Source organism: Oryza sativa, chromosome 6 (genome assembly GCF_034140825.1).
Source record: "Oryza sativa Japonica Group chromosome 6, ASM3414082v1".
NCBI lineage: Eukaryota > Viridiplantae > Streptophyta > Magnoliopsida > Poales > Poaceae > Oryza > Oryza sativa.
In genome coordinates this window covers 27,997,704-28,010,978 of record NC_089040.1, presented here as the reverse complement: position 1 = coordinate 28,010,978, position 13,275 = coordinate 27,997,704, and the positions used below count along the sequence as shown (strand labels likewise).

Here is a 13,275-nt window from a genome sequence, read left to right as displayed (position 1 = left end):
TTTGGTAATTTTGGATACAGCATTTATGTGCAGGATATGCTTAGCTGTGGCGAGTGAATTGTTTCCTATGTTTGCAATCCTTCCTGGAATGGACCTGGTAATCAACTTACTTTGCTGTTTATAGCAATAAACCACATTTTTCAATAATAAATGAGTGAGTTCAACCAAATTCCACTTCACGCAATATCTATGAAGAACACTAACACTGTATGTCATTTTGCTTATTCTCCAAATAAGCCAAACGATGGAGCAGTAAAACCGCATTTGTACACTATAACATATGCCCGATGAAAGAAAACACGTATATATTAACCATTGATTTTCCTTGCACCAAAATAAAAAAATAACGGTCAAGCTAGCTCAAGCTACATTTCGCGCCATACTCAGTGACACAAACCTCACATTTTTTTACTGTTGCTGCATAATACAGTACATGTATGAGTATTCAACAGCCATCGCCTTAGACCATCATTTATATCAATATTCAAAATGGTGTAGTATTTGAATTCTGGTTCAGCCGAAAGTGACCCCGATTGAACTAGTTTTCTTCCTTCATTTATTTAATTGAGTGGGAGCCATCCAAACCCTTTCAAACTTTTGATAAAATGCCAGCCACTCCCATATTCAACAACCTGCTTGCCTTCCTGCATCGTACAATTGAAAGTGAATCTAGCTCTCTAAGTGGGTTTTGATGATTAATTATAAAACTGTTAAGAGACTACTGATTTTATTGAAATAAGTGGAGATATTTAGTCCCAAGATACTTAGGTGTGAGATGGTGTGCATTGACCCCTTCCCATAAAAACAATTTGCAAAAAAGATGAGAAGACTCGGATTTTTATTTTTAAGGCCATGGTGGTGCTTGATGACGAGGAAGAGGAATGTGCTATTGGTGAGCAGAGAGCCTCGCCAGAGCTTTGCCGGAGTTTGTGTAGGAAAATACAACGGACTTTGTTCGTATTATTTTTGTATATGTCAAATTTGGGCTAACCGGATTACACATAGCCCATGTACCCTAATCGTGGCATGCCAACACGGCATGACCCGACATTCTCACTGGGCCGTGCCTGGGCTCCAGCCTTAGCACGTGAGCCTACACGACATGGCCCGTTCAATGAGTTGTGCCTAATCGATCAGTGTCCAAACATAGTATTATTTATCCATCATCTCAACCATATACTATAAAAAAATTCCACGTCTCAACGGTCTAGACCTAGAGGCTCCATTTGAAAAATGGGATTACGACTGATGGATATTATTTCCATTTGAGTTAATTGCACATCGGCCCGCTTTTTATTACCAAAATTTCACTTTGGATCACCCTCTAGCTAATATTTTCACTTTGGACTAGGTAAGATTATCTTTATTGTACTTTGGACCACCCTAAGTCACTTATCTAGTTACATCTACTTTCTAATCTTGCGAAGATGTAAGTCGAGAAGATTATCAGTTTACAGGTGACAACGTGGTTAAAGTCATTTACGTGTTTGAGAAAAGTTTTTGGGTGGTTCAAACTCCAAAGTAAAACAAGACATAATAACTTTCTTAGATCAAAGTGAAAAGATAGTTTAAAAGATATTACAAAGTGAAACTAATAAAAGGTAGCCCTAGACCCAATTTATACCCCCCTTCATTTTTTTTCAGATTTCCACCGTTTGGGTAGGGTGGGATGAGTGCTGAGCGAAATTACTAAATAACCCTCGCCATTTTGACGCCTCCTCTGTCGTGCGTACCATGAACCCCCCACCTCGTCAGTTGGCCTCCGCCGATCCCCATCTATCCCGCGAGCGAGCAGGGCGGCCGTCGTTCGTCCTGCTGCTTCCGCCGCATCCATCACCCTGGTGAGCACGTCCTCCCGCCACCCGCAGCCTACGCCGATCCCCCCATCCATTCCGCAGCGAGCGAGCAGGGTCGCCGCCGCCGCCGTTTGTCCTGCTGCTCCCGCCGCATCTCGTCCTCTTCCCCATCTCTCTCTCTCTCTCTCTCTCTCTCTCTCTCTCTCTCTCTCTCTCTACCCACGCACTTCTTCTCAGAATTCGCCTTCACCCTTAGCTTCTGCTCTAGGAATTTGTCTTTAACGTTAATACTAGTAGCAGTTTGATGGTTCCCAAAAAGGTTTGGGGGGTTCAACAGCTGAACCCCATGCCCCATGCTAGATCCGCCACTGGGGAGGTGAGAATTTAGATTCGGTTTGTGAGTTTTCCATCTGCTGTGCCTTTTTTTTTTCGCGGAAGCGAAACTTTGATGCCTTTTTGGTGTCGGTTCCATTTTCTGATTCGGGTTTTCGGAGTACGCCAGATTTGGGTTCCAGCAGTTTTTGATTTGCCGTGCAAGGTGACTGTAGGTTGATGTGTGCCGGAACTCTGCGATCATGCGAGTTTCCTTGTGATATTTTTGGTTTTTGGATTTAGTGAGCTGGATGTAGAATTTTTTGTCGGATCCTAGGACGTCGGGTTTAGTCAATTGGATTCTGTGGCTTGAAGTTGCACAAAAAACGACACATATATTCCGTTTTGTTTTTAGCTTTTTATTACCGGGAACTGATCGAAACCAGCGTCTGGTTTTTTTGGCTGCAGCATAAAGATACCCAAACCGATGTTTCTCTTTTCTGGTACTGTGTTCTGATTGGCGATTGTTTTCTCAAGGATGTCCATTATAGAATCCTTGTGCGACGTTGCCATTAGGGGCTATGGAGTATGGTTTGATCCAGGCAGCTCCATAGAATCCTGGAATTGTGTCAAGACACGGTCCTTGTCACAAATACCAGAGTCAATTCTCTGGACTTTGGTGAATATTAGCTGCTCATTTCAGTGCTTGTGCTTGTAGCCATGTGCTAGACTGTATGATCAGTTTTTCATGAGCAATTCTTGGTGTATTGTTTTAGCTGAATAAAATTGGATTTGATTCGTCCAGGGTGACCCCAGCTTGTTAGCTTTTTTGTGATATATGCTCAGAATTCTGGGTATTGAGTGTCTATCAGGGCATCAGAGCACGTCGTAGGTCCACCAACTGTTGAACATTTCATCAGTAAAGAAAATGAGTTTTACCTATACTATGTCGTAGAGAAAATGAGTTCTATACCATATGATGGTATGATGTTGCTGCCAGAGCCACCAATTAGAATGCAGTGAGCTGTTTGGACTGGGTCTTTTTGTGTGTAGAGTTTGAGCGCAGATTTTATTGGTCTCATTTGGTGGCTACGTAAGTAAAAACGAATATTTATTTGTATGGATATTCTTGTTCAAGAGTGTTTTGAATTGGTCTGCCTTTGAGCTACAAAGCTTGCATTGTTGCAAATGGAGTCTTCGCTAAGTTTACTTAGAGATTTCCTTTTTTTTTTCAGCACACATTTTCTTCTCTCCTGAAGCAAAAATCACCCAAGACCAGCCCTACAAAACCTAGGGGTTCTATGGCTGTTTCAATGAGGGAAGTGGATGCGGTCTTTCAAGGGGCTGGTCAAAAAGAGTATCCTTCAGCTATTTTGCCATTTTCACTTCTTTAATACATTTCCATTTAAAGAATGTCATACATATTCAATTCTCTCAATTCCGTTGCGTGCTATTGTTGAAATGATGAAGCCCATTATATCCAATAGAACATTCTTGCCATGCTTTCACTAAACACGAATTCCTATGAGAAAACATTCAACTGAATGCAAGTGGAGATATTAAACTAACATGGTGCTGCAGTATGTGCGCTTAGTTCCATTTCTTTACTTGATGACTGTTAACATATCCCAGTATGTTTATCCTTAACAACCCTCAGTGGATTGGAAATATGGCGGATTGAAAAACTGCAAGCTGTTCCAGTTCCCAAGGAATCACATGGGAGATTTTTCACAGGAGATTCCTATGTGATATTGAAGGTACAATAACTTTACACAAAAAGTCTGCTGTCTGATGTCAACCCTTCAATTTTGTAATTGTTTACACATGAACTCTTAAGTACATTAGATTTTTTTTTTTGGTTCCCATGAGCAGCAATTCTTCATACAAGAAGGAGTTATATCTTCTCTCCCTGTGTGTGTGTGTGTGTGTGTGTGTGTTTTGTTTACTATTTTGGCATCTTGTTTCTGCTATATAATTATAGGTGATACTCTGTTTGCATTTAAAGTAGGAACAGTCCTGTTGTGAATAATTTTATGCTATGGTGGAATTCTGATTAGTACTAACTATTACCTTTATCATTATGACAGACAACCGCTCTTAAAAATGGTTCTTTTCGGCATGATATCCATTATTGGCTTGGTAAAGATACCAGTCAGGTTTGTTTTTAAATTCTAAGCTCTTGTCCATTTTGCTGAGATCCTAGATAATAAATTAGCGTTTTTAATTTACACTTCAATTAATGAACAGGATGAAGCTGGTACAGCTGCAATCAAGACTGTGGAATTGGATGCTGCTCTTGGTGGACGTGCTGTTCAATACCGTGAAGTACAGGGGAATGAGACAGAGAGATTTCTTTCATATTTTAAACCTTGTATTATACCAGAGGAAGGTGGAATTGCATCTGGTTTCAGGCATACTGAAATCAATGAACGGGAGCATGTGACAAGGTTATTTGTCTGCAGAGGAAAGCATACAGTCCATGTCAAAGAGGTGAGAGTTTTATATGATTCGTACATTTTTGCCATTTTATCCTTGTTTGGTGATAGTTACCAAATAGTAAAATACATATGCCACGTTACTTTTTTCCCTACAGGTTCCGTTTGCAAGATCATCGCTGAACCATGATGATATATTTATTTTAGATACAAAGTCCAAAATATTCCAGTTCAATGGATCGAATTCAAGTATTCAGGAGAGGGCTAAAGCCCTTGAGGTTGTGCAATATTTGAAAGACAGCAACCATGAGGGCAAATGTGACGTAGGTTCAGTTGGTAAGTTTATATTTGAGTAAAAAGGTCTAGATGGATGAGGTCATACCTTTTTCTTTCAGAATTATAACTGATCCTTCAAACAGAGGACGGCAAGCTGATGGCAGATGCTGACGCCGGTGAATTCTGGGGTCTCTTTGGTGGATTTGCACCTCTTCCAAGAAAAACCTTTTCTGATCTTAATGGAAAAGATTCTGCTTTCTCTTCGAAGTTGATCTGGTAATATGTCGTAGGGACAAATCCTAGGGCAATTTTGTTATCTTAACATTAAATGCTATCTTTTCTAAAGTTTGGTTACTATATGTCTCTTTTTGCTTCTGATGAAACACTAGTTTCTTTTTATTTTCAGTCTAAATAAGGGTCAGACAGTACCAGTTGATTTTGATGTTCTAACAAGAGAGTTGCTAGATTCAACAAAGTGCTATCTGCTAGACTGTGGATCTGAAATTTATGTCTGGATGGGTAGAGAGACACCACTCGAAGAGAGGAAACGGGCAGGATCTGCTGCAGAGGTAACATTATCTTCTCTCTGATTTCTGACTTTAAGTTCATTGGATGGCTTGTCATAATTTAACCGCTCAAATTAATGACATGCAGTACCATGATTGGGTGATCTAGCCTCTGTTTAGTTCATAGCCAGATCGTCTCTCTCCACAAATTAGGATGGTATCTCCAGTGTTGCATATTATTAATCCTAATTTAGTTATCTATCATCATAATAATATGGAAACCTGGCATTCTAAATTCTCTTTTTTTTGACTTCTTTCTCTCTATATCTTTCTCTCGCTCTTTCTCTCTCCTTGAAGATGCAGAAATTCTCACTGTCATTTATGCAGGAATTACTTCGTGAAGTAAACAGGCCAAAATCTCATATTGTTCGTCTCATGGAAGGATTTGAGACTGTCATATTCCGATCAAAATTCAGTAAATGGCCTAAGAAAGCTGATGCTGTTGTGTCTGATGAGAGCAGAGGAAAAGTTGCAGGTTAGCATATATCACAGATCATCCTTGTTTATTTTCTTTCAGTACTGAAATATGTTGGTAAATATTTTTTCTCTCTCTGTAGCTCTTCTTAAGCGGCAAGGATTTAATGTTAAGGGTCTTGCAAAAGCTGCTCCTGTGAAGGAAGAGCCTCAACCTCAAATTGATTGCACAGGCAACCTGCAGGTCTGCAAACTTTTTTCCTTGCTTAAGATTTTTAGTGCTTAAGATTTTTAGTGACATCACATTTATCTATAAATTGTTGCATTTTCTTTTGTTGAACTCTTCTGTAAATAACAAATATACATGGAACAATATGCTGCTAAAAATTTAATGGCTGTATCTTGTAGGTTTGGCGTGTAAATGGCACTGAAAAGACATTCCTTTCATTCTCTGAGCAATGCAAATTCTACAGTGGGGACTGTTATATCTTTCAATATAGCTATCCTGGTGAGGAAGGCGAGGAGTGTCTCATTGGTACTTGGTTCGGGAAAAAGAGTGTTCAGGTAACATTTGGATGTATTTCCCATCCATTGTAGTGATTTTAAACGCTGATGGTAATCCATAACAGTCATGCATGTATTGATGACTGATTAAGGTGAATTAGTGAAGTATGACTTGCAACCCCAACTTGTTCTCCCATCTAAAAGGCAAAGCATTTGAGCTGTTGAGCAGCTGTTTGTACTATGTTCTTTTTTAAAATGGATATCTTAACTCATGCAGTGCAAAGCAGTGCACTATCAAACTATTGAGATGCCAACAAGGCATTTGGCACAGTGACAAGTGGGAATGTATTTGCTCATCTTTCTCTCTTATGTAGAACATGAGCAGTAGATTTTTTAGAATATACTTATATTCTCAAAATTAGTCATACTACACCAGTCAGTCACTATTGATGAGTATGAGGTAGTACCTAGTTTCTTGAAATTTGTTCATTTCTTGTTATATTCAATTCTATCTGTGAATTGAGGGTAGATTAATCACTCTATATCTTGATTGCTCAAGTTGGAGAATTATCTAATTTCATGGTTCATTTTTTGAAAACAGGACGAGAAGACTACAGCCATTTCAGTTGCTAGCAAGATGGTTGAGTCTCTGAAATTTCAGGCAGTCATGGTAAATTTCTAGTTTTATTTGAAAGATGTGTGCAAATCTTGGTTCACTATCTCGATATCACAATACTGTCTATCACAGGTTCGCCTTTATGAAGGAAAGGAACCAGCTGAGTTTTTCTCAATATTTCAGAACCTGGTTATCTTCAAGGTTTGCCTTTTACCAAGTTCTGCAATCATTTCACTGCCCTATCTTTGTTGACAATAAGTAGCCGCATCCGTGTCATTTAATTTTTCAATACTTACAGGGTGGTGTTAGTACTGGGTATAAGAAATTTGTCTCAGAAAACGGTATTGAGGATGACACATATTCAGAAAATGGGGTTGCCCTTTTCCGGGTTCAAGGCTCTGGACCAGAAAATATGCAAGCCATTCAAGTTGATACGGTACTTTCTTTTTCACTTGAAAATGCATTACACTCATTTTATGAACACTTTTATCCTAGTGGATTATGCTTCTACTACTGTATGACGTCATATAATTATATATGATTCTTCTTACCAGGCTGCTACCTCGCTGAACTCTTCTTATTGTTATGTACTACATGATGGAGATACACTATTTACATGGATTGGGAATTTAAGCTCGTCAATGGATCAAGAGCTTGCTGAGAGGCAGCTGGATGTGATCAAGGTATGAGTAATGCTATTCGATATGATCATGTCATATAGAAGTGGTTACTGTTGGAACTAATATTCTAATATGAAGCATTGATGTAAATACATCCTGTTGGACTTATTTTCGTCATGTTAGGTCATCGACATATCATTTTTTCTCCTAATTTTCTTGCTTTCCTGTTCATGGTAATCAGTGAACATGGTGCATGAATAACTAGTTGGCATCTTTGTTAGTTTTGTAATAATATGAATATATATGACGCATATGTTCACAAACTGTGGTTCTATTTTCTGGTTTATCTGGTAGACAGCCAGTTTTCATATTTCAACAAAACTTTGTGCATCTTCATAAAGCATAATATAAATCTTCTGGGTTCAATATTACATCTCCATATCTTTGTGGTGTTGAAGGTTCCTAACTAGCATTGTATATATGCCATATGTGACGGTATCTACAATTCTACAGCATGCCATGTATTCCTCACGTATCTGCTTTCTAATTGCATCTTCCGAAGTTAGATATCAGCGTAATGTTTGCGTTTTAGATACAACATGTTTATGCTTGACCTGAGCATGTTTGTGTTCTGACCTTTTTCTTCTCTAATCTCTATCAAAGAGACTACCATAATATTGGCCTTTCCATTATGCTCATCCAATATATTCATCTGCAGCCAAATCTTCAGTCCAGAATGCTCAAGGAAGGGTCAGAATATGATCAGTTTTGGAAGCTACTTGGAGTCAAGTCAGAGTACCCCAGCCAGAAGATTGCAAAAGATCAAGAAAGTGATCCTCATTTGTTCTCTTGTACTTTTTCAAAGGGTAAGAAAAATTCACAATTTCTATGCACCCTTTAATATTTTAGTCAGTATTTTTTTTATTTAATATGCACCTTACTTATTTACATGTTGTTTTTCTGAATCAATGTTCTCTGTGGTACACTTGGGGGTAATGAAGGAGTGCTTAAGGTGAGCAATAATGAGGTTCATTCCTTAAATCTTATTAGTATGAAAATAAAACACTGATGAAAAATTTATTGCTGTTCTTCTATTGCAGGTTAGAGAAATATTCAACTTTACTCAAGATGATTTGATGACAGAGGACGTTTTTATTTTGGACTGTCATTCATGTGTCTTCGTATGGGTTGGACAACGTGTGGACACAAAAATGCGAGCACAAGCTTTGAGCGTTGGAGAGGTATATGACAATACCATGATTGACTGACTACTATATTAGAGCAAATTCACAAATTCTATCTTTAATCTATACTGCTAATTCCCAACTTCCTTCTTTGCCAGAAATTTTTAGAACTTGACATTTTGATGGAGAACTCATCACAAGAAACACCAGTTTATGTCATCACTGAAGGGAGTGAGCCCCAATTTTTCACCAGGTTCTTCACTTGGGACTCTGCAAAATCAGCCGTAAGCTTAAGCATTTCCTAGATTCCAATGTTTTGGCATCGTGTAAACTTCAGGATCAATTACCTCATATGTTGTCTTATAAACTGTTTCAGATGCATGGAAACTCATTTGAAAGGAGGTTATCTATAGTGAAGGATGGAGTAAAACCAAAATTAGATGTAAGATTTCTACAACTGATATTGATGATTGTCTTGGTTAACTTGAATCTCGTATTTTCTCTTGCCTACTTTCTATGATGATTGGGATCAAAGGTGGGCCTTACCGGATTAAGAATTTCGGATCACCTGATGTCCACCATAGCTATTTTGGTGTTTCTTTTGAGTTATGGTAGCATTCTTCATATTGATGAAGGTTCTGGGTTGTGGTACTGGGTAGTAATTGCTAACTAGGATATACTCGTTATGCCATCAGTGTATATTTTAATGGTTATTTACTTCCTAGTTATGTCCTTATTTGTTGAACACACAAAAAAAGCTAGTCTAAGAAAAAGGTATGGACATATACCATTTCCTTTTATGAGAGGCCAAGTATCTGAGCTTACAGTGGATGTTTTCTGTTAGGCATGAACAGACTAGGTAGCATATTGGCGTTGGCCAGTGATACATGCATCCCTTCTCAAAGATCAAGTTTATAATGCTGTTTCTCCTATAGCAAGGTTAACGCTGAGTTGTAAAATTTGTAGAAACCTAAAAGAAGGCCAACGACATCATCATCACACACTGGACGATCCAGTGTACCTGAAAAATCTCAGCGCTCCAGAAGTATGTCGTTCAGTCCTGACCGTGTAAGAGTCAGAGGAAGATCCCCAGCATTCAATGCATTAGCTGCTAACTTTGAGAACCCAAATGCTCGGAATCTATCAACACCTCCACCAGCTATCAGAAAACCATCTCCGAAGTCCCCCTCTTCAGATCCTACAAAGCCACCTCAACGAGCTGCTTCAATTGCTGCAATTTCTGCTTCTTTCGAGCGACCTAGGCCAACTCTGATACCAAAGTCAATCAAAGGTACAATTCTATCTTTAGAAGCAAATATAGGTATTTTATGTTTCAAATGGTTCTCTTACCCACTCTGTTATTTTGGCGTCAAGCGAGTCCTGATGTAAACAAGCCCCAAGTTGAAGCAAGCAAGCCTAAACCAGAGGCAAATGGCAAGGATAGTACCCCTTCAAAGGATAGCCCAACAGTAACTCCAACGATACAGGAAGATCTGAAGGAGGGACAGCCAGAAAACGAGGAAGGGCTCCCAGTGTATCCATACGAACGCTTGAGGACATCTTCCATCAATCCTGTGACAGACATTGATGTGACTAAGCGTGAGGTAAACACTGGCTATCCTTGTGACCTTATCGTCTTAAGCCTCCTCCCACCCTAACACTACTGTACTGCACATTGCAGACATATCTATCTGCGGCGGAGTTCAGGGAAAGGTTTGGGATGACAAAGGAAGCTTTTGCGAAGCTACCAAAGTGGAAGCAGAATAGGTTAAAGATTGCCCTTCAGCTGTTTTAAAATCTCTTACTGTGAAACGAGACAGTGTTTCCAACAGTTAGCGCAAGAACAGTATGACGAGACTGATTCCGAAGGTAGAAATTATGTTTACCAGTCACTTTTGTGGTCTCTTGCGGGGTTGCAGTGGTATGCAACATTGGTTGTAAGTGTATCCTGGCTTTGGGTCAAGGGACCCCCTTGTCAGGTATGGGCGGACGCAGGATCAGTGAATTTTTAGCTGCTCCTGCTTCCAAATATGTGTTGTTGTTCATTGACAATTTTTCATGTTGTGTTGGATTGCTGCATTAGCGGTCCAGTTACTCCATTTTTTTTTCACCATTCCTAGGTCAAGGGTTTGGTTGTGAGCTTGATTCTTCCCCCCACCTTAAAGCCTCATATTTGTTTGATTTTTTGAACTAGAGGGTTCCCTGAGACAATAAGGGAGACATATATGGTGTAACTTCGGCAACAGAAAATGGTGTACAAAAGAGTTTGTTGAAGAATTTTCCTGAGCTGTTGTCTTGTGCTTACTGTTTTCGGATACTACTGTTTTGTGCGAGCTTCTGCCTCGCTGTCCAGGATGCATGTGAAATGCAAATTATGTTGCTAGTTCGTTGCTATTAGTTGCACACTTGTTTGCAGGTTTGAATACCTGTATTTTCATAAATATCAGTCTCCAGTGAAATTCGATGACTATCCTGCTGATTGTTTTTCCCGGACAGACATTGAAACGATTTTTTTTTTTAATTTTGATCGTTGGATTTCAAATTCATGTTTAAAATTTGAATATATAGCATTGTCAACCCATAAGCATTCTGTAACCAGCCTTAAGCTCTAAACTGGGCTCTAAAAAGAGAAAAAAAAAGAGGAAAAAGGAGGGTTAACCCCATTTCCATCCGAAGGAGAAAAAAAAAAGAACAATAATACTAGAACAACGGCATTACACCGGCATCGTAAGTTGAGCAACCCCAACTAACAAGCTCAAACATTACAGACCAAGAGTAGAGGAGGAACAAGTACAAGTTCTTTCAGCAGACAGGACATCCAAAGCTTCAGGCAAAGGTTTAGGGTGTGTTTGGTTCCCGGTCAAGGTTGGATGGGATATGGCGGTTCATATTTTTCTGGATATGGCGATCCAGTTTTTTGTTCAGTGGAGTGAATATGGCGATCTAATTTTTTGTTTGGTTGTAGGGATGAAAGTGGATATGGTGATCCATTTTTTTTGTTTGGTTGGGGGAGTGGGATGGATGGGTGGTTACAATCACCCTTCCATTAGAAGTGGTGAGTTTACCCCTCCAAATTCTCTAAACCCAAAAAATATTTCAACCTACTAAAAAAATAAATAGAAAGAAAAAACAGAGCGAAATAAAAGGGGAAGGAGAAAAACAGAAAAAAGAAAAAAAAATCTTCCTCTCTCGAAATCGCTGGCCGCCCATCGCCTCCTCTCTCGCCCTCGCCGGCCGCCGCCGCGCCTCCTCTCTCCCCGGGCGCCGCCGCTCTAGATCCAGTCGTCGTCAGCGCCTCCTCTCTCACCGGCCACCGCCGCGCCTCCTCTCTCACCCGCCGCCGCCTCATCTCCTCTCTCCCCGACCGCCGCCGTGCGTCCTCTCTCGCCGGCGCGGCACGCCGCCCCAGATCCGGTCGCCGTCAGCGCGTCCTCTTTCCGTCTCTTCTCTCACCAGCCGCCAAGCTCTCGTCCCACTGCCGCCGCGCTCGTCGCCCACGCCGGCCGCCGAGCTCGCTACCCGCCGTCGTCGCCTCCTCTCTCGTCGCCTGGCCTAGCCGCCACCGAGCTCGCATCGTCACTCGCCCTAGCCGCAGCCAAGCTCACGTTGTGGTGAGAGGGGTGACGCGACCCACTGTCGCTCGCCCGGGCGCTCGGGCGGCTGCATCCGGCCGAATCCCCCCATCCAACATCTGGGGGGAATATTCCCCTCTGGGCCGCCCTATCCCACCTCCGACCAGGAACCAAACACCCAAAAAAAAAATAGGCCGCCATGTCCTATCCACCCATATCCATCTAAACACATCCTTAGTAGAGCAGATAGCTTGTACTTTTGAGCGTGTCTCCTTGCCCTCTTGTGCTTGATTCTATTTGGCAGGGCTCTAAGCCTCTGCTCCAACTCCAACCACATATCTTCTGAAGCTGGAGCTTAACTAATCGGTTTTAGTTCCATTAAAAAAAAAGCTGGGCTCGCTGGTGTCACACCCCGAAGTTCTCCTCCCAAGCCTAAAATTTAATTTATAAGAGACCCTAAGAAAATACCGGTGCAAAGCAAGAGTAAACCCTTTTAAATCAATGCAAATAATAATCGGAGTGGGCATGTGGAATTTTTCTTGAGTTCTACATGTCGAAATTCACTAACAGGATTTTTAGTGGAATTTTCAGAGCGCTCGAAATAATTTTAACCAATTAAAATTGAGCAAGTAATAGTTTAATTCCAGGGAAAATTCTTTTCTCCTTTTTCTTTTTCTTTTTCCCTTCCTTTTCCGAATGGGCCGCTGGCCCAATCTCTCCTTTCCTCCCCCTCCTCCCTGCTGGGCCGGCCGCAGGCCGAGGCCCAGCCAGGCCGCCCCGCCGCCCTCCTCTCCCGAGGTCGCCGACAGGTGGGGCCCACCTGTCGGGTCCTTCCCCAACCTCCCGCCGCTCCCACCGCGCCCGCAACCGCCGCCGTGCCCACGTCTCCGCCTCCTCCGGGCCACGTCAACCACGCCCGCGCGTGCACCGCGTTCCCCGCGCCCACTCCCCTCTCTCTCCCGCTCGCGCCCGCGCCCGAG

At 41.3% G+C, this 13,275-nt stretch overlaps 1 protein-coding gene across 2 annotated transcripts; it reads left to right on the top strand.

Annotated features, from left to right (window-relative positions):
- Nucleotides 1-1,722: 1,722 nt before the first annotated feature.
- Nucleotides 1,723-11,000, top strand: LOC4341731 (villin-3-like). Of its 2 annotated transcripts, none has more exons than XM_015788281.3 (23): nucleotides 1,723-1,841; nucleotides 3,344-3,465; nucleotides 3,766-3,865; nucleotides 4,196-4,264; nucleotides 4,356-4,598; nucleotides 4,702-4,879; nucleotides 4,963-5,095; nucleotides 5,226-5,388; nucleotides 5,713-5,860; nucleotides 5,943-6,043; nucleotides 6,208-6,363; nucleotides 6,905-6,973; nucleotides 7,052-7,120; nucleotides 7,218-7,355; nucleotides 7,474-7,602; nucleotides 8,258-8,405; nucleotides 8,541-8,551; nucleotides 8,640-8,780; nucleotides 8,882-9,007; nucleotides 9,100-9,165; nucleotides 9,690-10,014; nucleotides 10,098-10,327; nucleotides 10,405-11,000. In XM_015788281.3, exons 2-23 carry the CDS (start codon nucleotides 3,410-3,412, stop codon nucleotides 10,516-10,518), a joined length of 2,913 nt encoding a protein of 970 aa, XP_015643767.1. In that variant the 5' UTR covers nucleotides 1,723-1,841; nucleotides 3,344-3,409; the 3' UTR covers nucleotides 10,519-11,000. The 2 variants fall into 2 exon arrangements, with proteins under 2 accessions (XP_015643767.1, XP_015643765.1); XM_015788279.3 differs by having other exon boundaries at nucleotides 1,723-2,172.
- The last annotated feature ends 2,275 nt before the right edge of the window (nucleotides 11,001-13,275 follow it).